The 12,333-nt window shown below is 47.7% G+C and overlaps 3 protein-coding genes across 3 annotated transcripts; all 3 read right to left on the bottom strand.

Annotated features, from left to right (window-relative positions):
• Nucleotides 1-714: 714 nt before the first annotated feature.
• On the bottom strand, nt 715-1,634 carry LOC103848123. Its single transcript, XM_009125095.2, has 2 exons — nt 1,181-1,634; nt 715-1,094 (listed from the first exon to the last, which is right to left on the bottom strand). The coding sequence occupies exons 1-2, from the start codon at nt 1,632-1,634 to the stop codon at nt 715-717; spliced, it is 834 nt and encodes a 277-aa protein (XP_009123343.2).
• A 1,791-nt stretch (nt 1,635-3,425) lies between these two features.
• On the bottom strand, nt 3,426-4,346 carry LOC103848121. The gene is made up of 2 exons (XM_009125094.2): nt 4,106-4,346; nt 3,426-4,006 (listed from the first exon to the last, which is right to left on the bottom strand). Exons 1-2 carry the CDS (start codon nt 4,344-4,346, stop codon nt 3,426-3,428), a joined length of 822 nt encoding a protein of 273 aa, XP_009123342.2.
• Nucleotides 4,347-6,869: 2,523 nt separating this feature from the next.
• On the bottom strand, nt 6,870-7,922 carry LOC117132699. The gene is made up of 2 exons (XM_033287515.1): nt 7,550-7,922; nt 6,870-7,450 (listed from the first exon to the last, which is right to left on the bottom strand). The coding sequence occupies exons 1-2, from the start codon at nt 7,920-7,922 to the stop codon at nt 6,870-6,872; spliced, it is 954 nt and encodes a 317-aa protein (XP_033143406.1).
• Nucleotides 7,923-12,333: the final 4,411 nt, after the last annotated feature.

The raw sequence follows: 12,333 nt of genomic DNA, 5'->3' as shown, positions 1-12,333 counted from the left end.
TAAAAATGTTCATGCTTATTTTTACGGACTTTCAGACATTGATTTCGTTGTGACCGATTTTGACCCCAACAGTGGTTAGGCCATGTTTTATCTCTTATTGCTGCGTGACCAGTGGGGTTCGATTTTTTTTCGAGACGATTGTGTTCGTTGGAGGCTTCCTTCATCCTCTGCAGGGTTCTACATCTTTTTGAATCTAGGGATCTCGTTTGGGAGCTGTTTCATGCCCCAGCCCTTGCGGATCTATGTGTTGTTGACGTTCGGGGGCCACTGTCTCCTATCGATGGAGGTTTACAGCGCTTCCATGAAGCATGTAGTCGCATTCATCCACTGGAGCAAATGGGTTCGGAGGTCTCCTGTCTCGTCTGGTGCATGCTGGGAGCTCTCTTCCGAGGGGATTTTGTCGAGGTGTTCGTGCCCCACTCGTTTATCTGCGAGACCGCCGGTTGATAACTGTTGAAGTTTCTGGTTATCTTGTCTATGTGAGGCGGAGGACGAGGGTCCTTTGGGGACCAGATTTTGCGAACAGGTGCAGCCTTGCAGGTTTTTATGGGAGACCATGCAAAGCGGTCGACGTAAGCTCTCTGGAAGTTTTTTGGATATATGGTCCGGATCTTGCGGAAGTTTCCTGGATTGCCCTGTTCTTGACCCCTGATTTCTGATTCCGGGGGATCTGAGGTCTCCTCTGTAATTGCTATAAAACCTTGGTCTTCCCCTTTAAGGTGGCCTGGTAGCAGGACCTAGAAATATTCGGGTCTCCTCGGATTGCTCTGATGCCCAGGGTGTAGGGAACTTCACTATTTGATGGAGGGTTGAGGGGACTGCTCCCATGTCGTGAATCCAGGGTCGTCCTAAGATCATGTTGTATGCCGATTCGCAGTCCACGACCAGGAATTTGGTAGATAGGTTGATCCCTTCAGCATATACTGGTAGAATAACCTCCCCAGGGGTTTGCTTGACCTCGCCGCTGAACCCGATGAGTGGAGTGACTTTGCGCGTCAGGGTATTCTCCTCTAACCCTAGGTCTTGGTACGCCGTTAGGAAGATGATATTGCTGGAGCCGTTGTCTACTAGTATTCTTTTCACCAAACAGTTCGCTATGGTGAGAGGACAACTAGGGTGTCATGGTGGGGAGCTAATATCTTCTCTTGCTCCTTGGCTGTGAAGCTTATTTCGTCGGTACCTAGAAGTAGGCGTTTAGGTTGAGCAGTCTCCAGGCCGTGATTGGCATTACGGGTTCTCTTCTTTGCAGCTGCATGACTCACGCCACTTACTTCAGAGCCTCCTGAGATGACATGAATCACCCGGTCCTGGCGAGGTGGTGAGCTTGGTGCGTCTCCTTTGGATTTCCCCGATGCTTCTTTGCTAAGATGAGCCTTAGCTTTCTCTGAAAGGAATTCTCGGAGATGCCCCTTTTGGAGCAGTTCGTTGACCTCGATCTTCAGGGCGACACAGTCTTCAGTTTTGTGGCCGTGATGGCGATGGAAGTCGCACCACAGTCTCGGGTTCCGGAACAATTCAGATGCTTTCATCTTTGGGGGCCAGTTGACCTGTTGGCCCATCTGCCTCAGCGTGTTGACCAGCTCTGGTGTGGATATTGAGAGATGGGAGATATCGGACCAGGCAGACACATACATCCCCTCTTCTTTTTCTAATGGCCGGTATTGGAACTTACCCCGGTTCGTGCTTCCGGAGTCCTTGGATCCCTTTTGGGAGGATCTTTATTCTCGGACTCCCCGGTCTGATTGGGTGGACCTCTGATCCTGTTTGGGTTGAGCCTTGGCGCGGCTAGCGACGTCCTCTTCCCACTTCACATGTTCCCACTCTCGGGATAGCACATCCTCCATGGTTTTGCAAGGGTACATGGTTAGCTCTTTGTAGAGCCCTTCGTCTGGAAATAGACCTCTATTGAAGGCAGAGATTACAGTAGGGATACTGCATTTAGGGACCGCTACCTTCTCTTGATTAAAACGGGCTATGTAGTCCCACAGGGGTTCTGCTCGATGCTGGAGGATCTCGTAGAGACCGTCTAAAGTCTTCTCCAGGCTCCTGCTACTCGCGAATTGTTCTACGAACTTGTTGCTCAGGCCGGCAAAGGAAGAGATGGACCTGGTAGGGAGATTGATGTACCATTGCAAGGTGGGTCCAGTTAGAGTTGAGCCGAACCCTTTACATGTGGTAGCTTGGCGGACTCCTTGGCGAGTGCAACCGCTAGCATCCTCTGTTTATATTGTGCGATATGATCGTCGGGGTCTCTGGTACCATCGTACATCTTGATGCTGGGGAAGGAGATTTTCCGAGGCATCTCAACTGAGGCGATCTCCTCCGTGAAGGGAGTATCTGTGTACGAGTCGGGGCTGCTCCTCTGGATTGGGGGAGCTACTCCTGGTAGACGCTCCACCATGAATTGCATGGCGTCGAGCCTCTTGGAAAACATCTGCTCCAGATGGGTGGTTATGGAAGACTCAGCTGCCGTCTTCTCGGGTTCTTCTTTCTCGGGTTCAGGTTCGGAATCACTTTCCTCTAGGTCGTAGATCTGGTGATCCTCGATCCCTTCTCGTGTTCCCCCGGCCGCCCCCGATGCAGGAGTCAAGTTAGTGGTGCCTTCTCCGGTGTTGGTAGTGCTCAGGCTTCCCATAGGTCGAACCAGAGTGTTGAAGCGACGCTTCTTGTTGCTCGCCGTGTTGGGAGCTTTGTTCTTGTCTCGGACTGCAGCGTTCTCTGTCTGTAGTTGGTTGAGTTTCTTGGCGCTTAACTACAGCTGTTTGGAGTGTTCACCAAGTTTTTCCTTCAGGCTCTGAACCTCGGAGGAAAGCTCTGGATTTTCGGTTGTTTCCCGAGCCTTGTGCAAGTCGGTTACTTGGCTCTACATTCCGTCAATCTGTCGTTGAAGCTCGGCTTCTCTTGGGGTAAATTCTGATGGATTGTCTTGCTCATCCACCACCATCGTCACGTAGCTTAGATTACTCCCCTCCTTCTAGCGCCAAACTGTTAGGGGATTTTTTTGTAGGCTCTTTGTGACTACCACATAACGATGAATGAGCTGGTGAACCTTGCGGTCTAGTGAGTGTTTCAGAATACTTTGTGAGGATGTAAGGATGTTTGAAGAGAATAACAAGAGAATAGGCTTGAAGAGACGTATTATTAGATGAATAGACAAGAACAAGAGAGGTTAAAATGATCTTTGAATAAACCCTAGTTCTAGCCGTCTAACTCTAATCTCTAAGCCTTGGAGAAGTTGATCCTTTGCTTGAGGACTGTTGTCGCTCTTATATAGTCGTCGAGAAGTCGGTTTCATTAGGTTAAACTCTTCCATATTCGGAAATATGGAAGGTTTCTCCTTGTTGGAAGTTTTGTATTTCTTGGAAGGAAGCAGGGTCCAGGGGCCGAGCGTAAGGTTCCCTCCGGCGGGGACCCGGGGAACCCATTTACCAGGGATCCGGGGATCTGAGTCCTGCCTGGAGGATGGGGGAAATAATACCAAGATAATTTTCCCCAACACCTGGTATGTAGGTTATTGTTTCTACTGCAAAGCTCTCGTGGTGGTGTTCATCTGCCCAACTACCAATCGAGTAGTCTCCGTCTCGCACATGGTTGAAATCAGTGTCGATCAATTTGTAGTAGGCAGTGTCGGTCGATGCTCGCTTTTGGCATCGTTGTTGAGGTTGAGTGTCGATCGATGGCCAGCTCATCCTGTCGATCGATGGTGCATTCCTTTTCCAAGAGGGATGATGTAAGAATTTATCTTCGTCATCAAGGATGGTTCTGTACTCAATGGCTCGTTCCTCCTCATAGTCTTCATCATACTTGTTTGTATGCATATTTTGTATGGTGTAAGCGTCAATAGTGGGGTTGTAGTAGTCATTCTCCCACTCATCTGGAATACTATCGACCAATTCGTCATGTGGTATGTCGCTCGATTTCTGGTTACCATTGTCGATCGATGTTGCTGTGTGAGTCTCGATCGATTCTGAATATTCAGTTTCGTACTCAACTCCACAGTGGCAAGCTGCAATGATTTGTGGATCATTGATTCTTCTGGAGATCGTCTATGGCTTCTTGACTAGGATAGGGTCGTAGTGGGAATTAGGATCGATGAGTGTTAGACACAACTGGTTGGTTTGCAAGTTGCACACTGCTCCTATTGTTGACAAGAAAGCTCTCCCAAGTAGTAGAGAAGAGTTGCAGTTTAACTTGATGTCCAAGATATGAAAATCAATAGGAACTAGGGCATTACTAATCTGCACCTCTAGGTCTCTCTCAATTCCTCCTGAGCTCTTCTGGGAACAATCCACAAAAGGGAACAATTCCTGCGAAAGCTCCACCTGCAGACCCATATGGTCTGCCATAACCCTAGGTAGGATGCTGACTGGTAGAATAACCTCCCCAGGGGTTTGCTTGCCCTCGCCGCTGAACCCGATGAGTGGAGTGACTTTGCGCGTCAGGGTATTCTCCTCTAACCCTAGGTCTTGGTACGCCGTTAGGAAGATGATATTGCTGGAGACGTTGTCTACTAGTATTCTTTTCACCAAACAGTTCGCTATGGTGAGAGGACAACTAGAGTGTCATGGTGGGGAGCTAATATCTTCTCTTGCTCCTTGGCTGTGAAGCTTATTTCGTCGGTACCTAGAAGTAGGCGTTTAGGTTGAGCAGTCTCCAGGCTGTATTTGGCATTACGGGTTCTCTTCTTTGCAGGTGCATGACTCACGCCACTTACTTCAGAGCCTCCTGAGATGACTTGAATCACCCGGTCCTGGCGAGGTGGTGAGCTTGGTGCGTCTCCTTTGGATTTCCCCGATGCTTCTTTGCTAAGATTAGCCTTAGCTTTCTCTGAAAGGAATTCTCGGAGATGCCCCTTTTGGAGCAGTTCGTTGACCTCGATCTTCAGGGCGACACAGTCTTCAGTTTTGTGGCCGTGATGGCGATGGAAGTCGCACCACAGTCTCGGGTTCCGGAACGAGTCAGGTGCTTTCATCTTTGGGGGCCACTTGACCTGTTGGCCCATCTGCCTCAGCGTGTTGACCAGCTCTGGTGTGGATATTGATAGATGGGAGATATCGGACCAGGCAGACACAGACATCCCCTCTTCTTTTTCTAATGGCTGGTATTGGAACTTACCCCGGTTCGTGCTTCCGGAGTCCTTGGATCCCTTTTGGGAGGATCTTTATTCTCGGACTCCCCGGTCTGATTGGGTGGACCACTGATCCTGTTTGGGCTGAGCCTTGGCACGGCTAGCGACGTCCTCTTCCCACTTCACCTGTGCCCACTCTCGGGATACCACATCCTCCATGGTTTTGCAAGGGTACATGGTTGGCTCTTTGTAGAGCCCTTCGTCTGGAAGTAGGCCTTTATTGAAGGCAGAGATTACGGTAGGGATACTGCATTTAGGGACCGCTACCTTCTCTTGATTGAAACGGGCTATGTAGTCCCACAGGGGTTCTGCTCGATGCTGGAGGATCTCGTAGAGACCGTCTAAAGTCTTCTCCAGGCTCCTGCTACTCGCGAATTTTTCTACGAACTTGTCGCTCAGGCCGGCAAAGGAAGAGATGGACCTGGTAGGGAGATTGATGTACCATTGCAAGGCGGGTCCAGTTAGAGTTGAGCTGAACCCTTTACACGTGGTAGCTTGGCGGGACTCCTTGGCGAGCGCAACCGCTAGCATCCTCTGTTTATATTGTGCGATATGATCGTCGGGGTCTCCGGTACCATCGTACATCTTGATGCTGGGGAAGGAGAATTTCCGAGGCATCTCGACTGAGGCGATCTCCTCCGTGAAGGGAGTATCTGTGTACGAGTCGGGGTTGTTCCTCTGGATTGGGGGAGCTACTCCTGGTAGACGCTCCACCATGAATTGCATGGCGTCGAGCCTCTTGGAAAACATCTGCTCCAGATGGGTGGTTATGGAAGACTCGGCTGCCGTCTTTTCGGGTTCTTCTTTCTCGGGTTCAGGTTCGGAATCACTTTCCTCTAGGTCGTAGATCTGGTGATCCTCAATCCCTTCTCGTGTTGCCCCGGCCGCCCCCGATGCAGGTGTCGCGTTAGTGATGCCTTCTCCGGTGTTGGTAGTGCTCAGGCTTCCCATAGGTCGAACCAGACTGTTGAAGCGACGCTTCTTGTTGCTCGCCGTGTTGGGAGTTTTGTTCTGGTCTCGGAGTGCAGCGTTCTCTGTCTGTAGTTGGTTGAGTTTCTTGGCGCTTAACTACAGCTGTTTGGAGTGTTCACCAAGTTTTTCCTTCAGGCCCTGAACCTCGGAGGAAAGCTCTGGATTTTCGGTTGTTTCCCGAGCCTTGTGCAAGTCGGTTACTTGGCTCTACAGTCTGTCAATCTGTCGTTGAAGCTCGGCTTCTCTTGGGGTAAATTATGATGGATTGTCTTGCTCAACCACCACCATCGTCACGTAGCTTAGATTACTCCCCTCCTTCTAGCGCCAAACTGTTAGAGGTTTTTTGTGTAGGCTCTTTGTGACTACCATAGAACGATGAATGAGCTGGTGAACCTTGCGGTCTAGTGAGTGTTTCAGAATACTTCGTGAGGATTTAAGGATGTTTGAAGAGAATAACAAGAGAATAGTCTTGAAGAGACGTATTATTAGATGAATAGACAAGAACAAGAGAGGTTAAAATAATCTTTGAATAAACCCTAGTTCTAGCCGTCTAACTCTAATCTCTAAGCCTTGGAGAAGTCGATCCCTTGCTTGAGGGCCGTTGTCGCTCTTATATAGTCGTCTAGAAGTCGGTTTCATTAGGTTAAACTCTTCCATATTCGGAAATATGAAAGGTTTCTCCTTGTCGGAAGTTTTGTATTTCTTGGAAGGAAGCAGGGTCCAGGGGCCGAGCGTAAGGTTCCCTCCGGCGGGGACCCAGGGAACCCATTTACCAGGGATCCGGGGATCTGAGTCCTGCCTGGAGGATGGGGGAAATAATACCGAGATAATTTTCCCCAACACCTAGTATGTAGGTTATTGTTTCTACTGCAAAGCTCTCGTGGTGGTGTTCATCTGTCCAACTACCAATCGAGTAGTCTCCGTCTCGCACATGGTTGAAATCAGTGTTGATCAATTTGTAGTAGGCAGTGTCGGTCGATGCTCGCTTCTGGCATCGTTGTTGAGGTTGAGTGTCAATCGATGGCCAGCTCGTCCTGTCGATCGATGGTGCATTACTTTTCCAAGAGGGATGATGTAAGAGTTTATCTTCCTCATCAAGGATGGTTCTGTACTCAATGGCTCGTTCCTCCTCATAGTCTTCATCATACTTGTTTGTATGCATATTTTGTCTGGTGTAAGCGTCAATAGTGGGGTTGTAGTAGTCATTCTCCCACTCATCTGGAATACTATCGACCAATTCGTCATGTGGTATGTCGCTCGATTTCTGGTTACCATTGTCGATCGATGTTGCTGTGTGAGTCTCGATCGATTCTGAATATTCAGTTTCGTACTCAACTCCACAGTGGCAAGCTGCAATGATTTGTGGATCATTGAATCTTCTGGAGATAGTCTATGGCTTCTTGACTAGGATAGGGTCGTAGTGGGAATTAGGATCGATGAGTGTTAGACACAACTGGTTGGTTTGCAAGTTGCACACTGCTCCTACTGTTGACAAGAAAGCTCTCCCAAGTAGTAGAGAAGAGTTCCAGTTTAACTTGATGTCCAAGATATGAAAATCAGTAGGAACTAGGGCATTACCAATCTGCACCTCTAGGTCTCTCACAATTCCTCCTGAGCTCTTCTGGGAACAATCCACAAAAGGGAACAATTCCTGCAAAAGCTCCACCTGCAGACCCATATGGTCTGCCATAACCCTAGGTAGGATGCTGACTGATGCTCCTGTGTCGCTCAAAGCATGTGGGAATTCAATACCCTGCACTGTGTATGATATTGCTAATTGCCCAGGATCACTCTTCTTCTTCAATGTAATCCTTCTCCTCATCTTTTCTCTGGCTTCACAGAACATTCTCCTAATGTCTTCTTCTTTCTCTCTAGTTTCTCTGAAGAACATCCACCATCTATGGCTGTAAATAGCTTCTTCGAATGGCTTATGTAGAGGAATCCTGAAGACTCTCTTTTGGAAATTTTCCTTTTCCTTTTCATTAGCCCTCCTCTTTAGATGTTTTGCCACTTTTTCCTTTCTTCCCCTTAGGGTTCTTCCAGTACAAACCCTATCATCTTCCATAGGATCATCTCCATCATCTTAAGGTGTCCTGTCAGGCTCCGGTGGTTGTTCTGAAGGTTTAGGTTTGGGCCTGAGTGCGTTAAGTCGTGCCTCATCTATCTTTGGCATTTGCAGTCGGTAGGTGATAGGGGCTCGTCGATCAATAGGAGGTGATAGGTATCGATCGATATTAGCTTCTGAGTGTCGATCGACGTTGCTGTTGGTATGTCGATCGATTCGGACATTGTCAGGACTGGGCGGATGTGGGTGTTTTGCTGCGAACTTCTCGTGAGTTAGAATCTTTACGGCATTGCAAGACACGGTTGATTCCGTAGGCGTTGTCGATCGATGCTCTGGTACTCATGTCGATTGATGCTCTGGTACTCCTGTCGATCGATTTTGATTGGTGTATGTCGATCGATGCTCGGTGGTTGGTGTCGATCAACACCAATGTGACCTGCCAAAACTCATCAAACTTCCTATCCTCAATAACGGCATTCACGTGGTGCTTCATCACATTATCCCCAACTCTTTTTGTTGAAGCTTCCTGCCTCCTAATAGCATCTCCTGTGTGCACAACCTGTATCTCCATCTTCTTCACATGAAAGCTCAAAGTCTCGAACTTTGTGTTCAGGTTGGTGTAGACATAATCTCTCTTCCCATTGAAGTCGACTGTCATTTACCCTATCGAGCATCTCTTCAATCTTGCTCTCTTGAGTAAGCGGCGGTGGCTTATGGTAGTAAGAACTTCCAAAATTCCGGTTGTTGTTGTAGCTGTTGTTGTAGGGTTTCTGGTACTGGGAGTTTTGGTTGAACTTACTTCTATTTCCATAGGAGTTTCTGTTTCCACTCCGGTTTCCTTGGAATCCAACTCCACCAATGTAGTTTACTTCTTCTTCCTCTGTTCTACCCTCTACAGCTTCAGCATCTTCAACAAAGCTGACCTGCTTCTTGAGAAGCTTGTGAACACTGTACAGTTTTGCCTTCACCTCATCCATCTGATCATTCCCAAGGATGGTCGCAGATCTCTTCCTCTCAAAATCAGTGTTCTTGGTGTTGTTGCTGGATGCTAGGTTTTCAATTACCTTGACTGCCTCCTCTGAATTCCTGGTGTTGAAGTTTCCATTGCTGGAAGCATCAAGAGCCATCTGGTACGGCACTGCGATGCCTCTGTAAAAAGTACTGAGTATTTGTACTTTATTGAATCTGTGGTGTGGTCAGTCTCTCGGATAAGACTTGAATCTGATCCAAGAGCCTTTGAATGATTCTGCAGGCTCCTGAGTGAATGTAGCAATCTTGATCCTCAAGTCTTCAGCACGCGCCTTATCAAAGAAATTGCATAAGAATGCATTCTTGATTTGGCTCCAAGATTTAAGAGATCCTGGTTGTAACTGCTTGAGCCAATGCAGAGCTTCTCCAGCAAGTGAATATTTGAAAAGATTGCATAATAGGTAGTCTTCAGAAACCCCCTTGACTCTAATAGTAGAAATCAGATCCTCGAACCTCTCCAGATGGTCCATAGGACGCTCGTGGGATAGTCCATGGTAGGGCAACTGTCCAACAAGTGTGTAGTACTGCGCTTTCAGCTTAAAATCCCTCTCAATGGTAGGAGGAAGGATAGCTGATCTGTTGGTGTAGTAGCGGTCTGGATGGTTGTAGTCCGCCAACGTCCTGGGTTGCACAGCCTCATCTATAGGTAAGGTAGTACCTGTAGTAGTAGCATCAGGCTCAGGGATTGCAGCCCCCTGAGCATCTATTCTCTGACCTGCTGCATTATGCAGATGACCCTCCTGGTCATGCACCTCTCCATTGTTGTCCCGAACAAGTATCAAAGGTGCAACCATTGCTCGCGGTTCAGTATCAATCGATGTCGGGTGAAGGGTATCGGTCGACGAAAGGTTTGTGGTGTCGATCGAAAGGAGTGAGTGGGAATCTGTCGACGGGACTGGTGTTTGGATCAACGGTGGTTGAGCAGAATCGAGCGACACGGAAGTGTTGTTGTCAGTCGATATGGAGCGCGCTTCCTTACAGATCGTTCGTTCCAAACTTGCAGGATCTGGTGAGAATATCAGTTGTGATTCCTTGTTGCTTCTGGTACCGCTGGGCATGTATCTGAAAATCCAAGAAATTTTTTTTGTCAGAATACTTAATAAAAATTAGAAAACAGGCGATCAAAGCTCCCAGGCAACGGCTCCAAATTTGATAACACTCAAATTACCCTAAGGAGTGATTAATACTCTCTCAAATAAGAGGTCGAGTTGTAGTACTTAGGGATCGAATTCACAGGGAGCTAGAGAATCTAGAGATTCTACTATGATTTGTTAAGCAAAATGTTTTAAGAGTTTTGAAAGTAAATTGCAGTTTTATATTGAACAAGTATTTGCTAAATAGCAAGTTTTGGGGTTTTGGTGCTTAAAAAGGAAATAGCTAGACTTAGAGTTTTTATTTAGGAAAGTTTGAATTATAATCCTGTTAGGGAATTTTTGTGTAGGCTCTTTGTGAGTACTACAGAACGATGAACAAGCTAGTAAACCAAGAGTATTTGTCTGTATTTCGTGAGGATTTTGAGAGGATAATAAAGAGATAGGCTTGAAGAGACGTTTATTAGATGAAACAAGCAGGATTACAAGGTATTGAGTAAGAACCCTAGTTCTAGCCATCTAACTCTAGTCTCTAAGCGTTCGAGAGGTCGATCCCTTACTTTAGGGTTGTAGTTGCTCTTATATAGTCGTCTAGGGGTCGGTTCCATTAGGTTAAGCTCTTCCATATTCGGAAATATGGAAGGTTCTCGTTATTGTAAGTTTTCCATTTCTTGGAAAGGAGCTCGGTTCAAGGAACCGAACTCAGGGTTCCTTCTAGCGGGGACCTGGAGCGTTCCCTTATCGGGGACCCGAGGGTCTGGGTCCTGCCTGGAGGCTGGAGGAAATGATACCGGGGTATTTTTCCCCAACAGTTTGCCCCTTATTTCTCGATTTTGTCTTCGAAGTCGGGGAATAACCTGTGCACTCAAGTCAACTGGAGTTTCTCATTCTCAACAGGCTCCCCTTAGACAGGAACCCGTTCCATTGATCTTGCTATCCTGGGTTCCACTCAAGCCGGAACTCATTCTAAACCCAGGTGGGGATTGGTTCCTTCGTGTCTGGCCGGAGTCTAGTAGTAGTTTCTCTTATCTTCTGGAGATGACGAGGCTGGAGCTCTGAAGTTAAGCCGCGTACAGGCTGGAGAAGTTCTTGCTAGGGGAACTCTGGGGCCTATGGACTGGGATCTGTCGATTTGAGGAGAAAGGTGGAGACACTGCTTTCCTTGGAGACTTTCCTTTTTCCAGACCGGCCGTTTCTTTCATATGGGATTCTTCTGAGGATTTAGATCAGGCATATATTTAGGGTGCCCGATGTGTAGAGTTTCCTTTATCCCTTATTCAAGAAGATGAATTCTGATCTTCCTACTTCACTCGTAGGTGGCCGCGTAAAGCCTTGCCGCCTGTTTGCTGATCCTTTCTCTTCCCCTGTCGCCTCTTTCGGAGAGGTTTCTGAAACTGATAGTGACGCGATCCTAATGGCGCCTTTGAAGCAACGTGGTTCCTTTGTTCTCGACGATGGCCCGTGCTCTGAAATTCAAGAGGGAGGTCTGAAGGTGATACGGAGAAAGTACGGGATCCATTTTTTGGTGCAGATGAGGAGTTCCTTGGAGTTTGAGTATCTGATAGCAGGTTTCCGGGGAATCGTCCCTTCGCTTGTGGCTGAAATATCATCGTTTTTGGGTTTATGTCCTTCTCAACTCACTCCTTTATCCCGGAAGACCTTAATGTCGATCCAAGTACTCGGGGAGCTTTATGGCCTTGATACCGGGGTACACGAAGTCCTATACTCCTACTATTTTGCCCCATTGACGATCATGCATGGGTTCTACCACCTCCAGCCTCGTGACGGCGCTCCCTTGGTTGAAGAGCCTTTGAGAGGTACCCGAGGTTATTACCCCTTCGGGGACAATTGGACCAGTTGGTATGTGTTTATGAAGATCCAGGAACCCGTCCATTATCCTACATTCTGGCGTACTGTTTGTAAGTTTCGCTTCTGGTGCTTTTTCCCTCTTTGGTTGTTTGTCTGCTAACAACTGGTCTGTTTTCAGATATGTCTCGTCCGGTATCCTTTCTTGGGGAAGCAGTGGTGAGAAAGATGTTAGCGATCCC

The sequence above is a fragment of the Brassica rapa genome, chromosome A03 (genome assembly GCF_000309985.2).
Source record: "Brassica rapa cultivar Chiifu-401-42 chromosome A03, CAAS_Brap_v3.01, whole genome shotgun sequence".
NCBI classification, from domain to species: Eukaryota; Viridiplantae; Streptophyta; class Magnoliopsida; order Brassicales; family Brassicaceae; genus Brassica; species Brassica rapa.
Note: the sequence above shows the minus strand (reverse complement) of the source record. Positions and strands in the feature narration are given on the sequence as shown.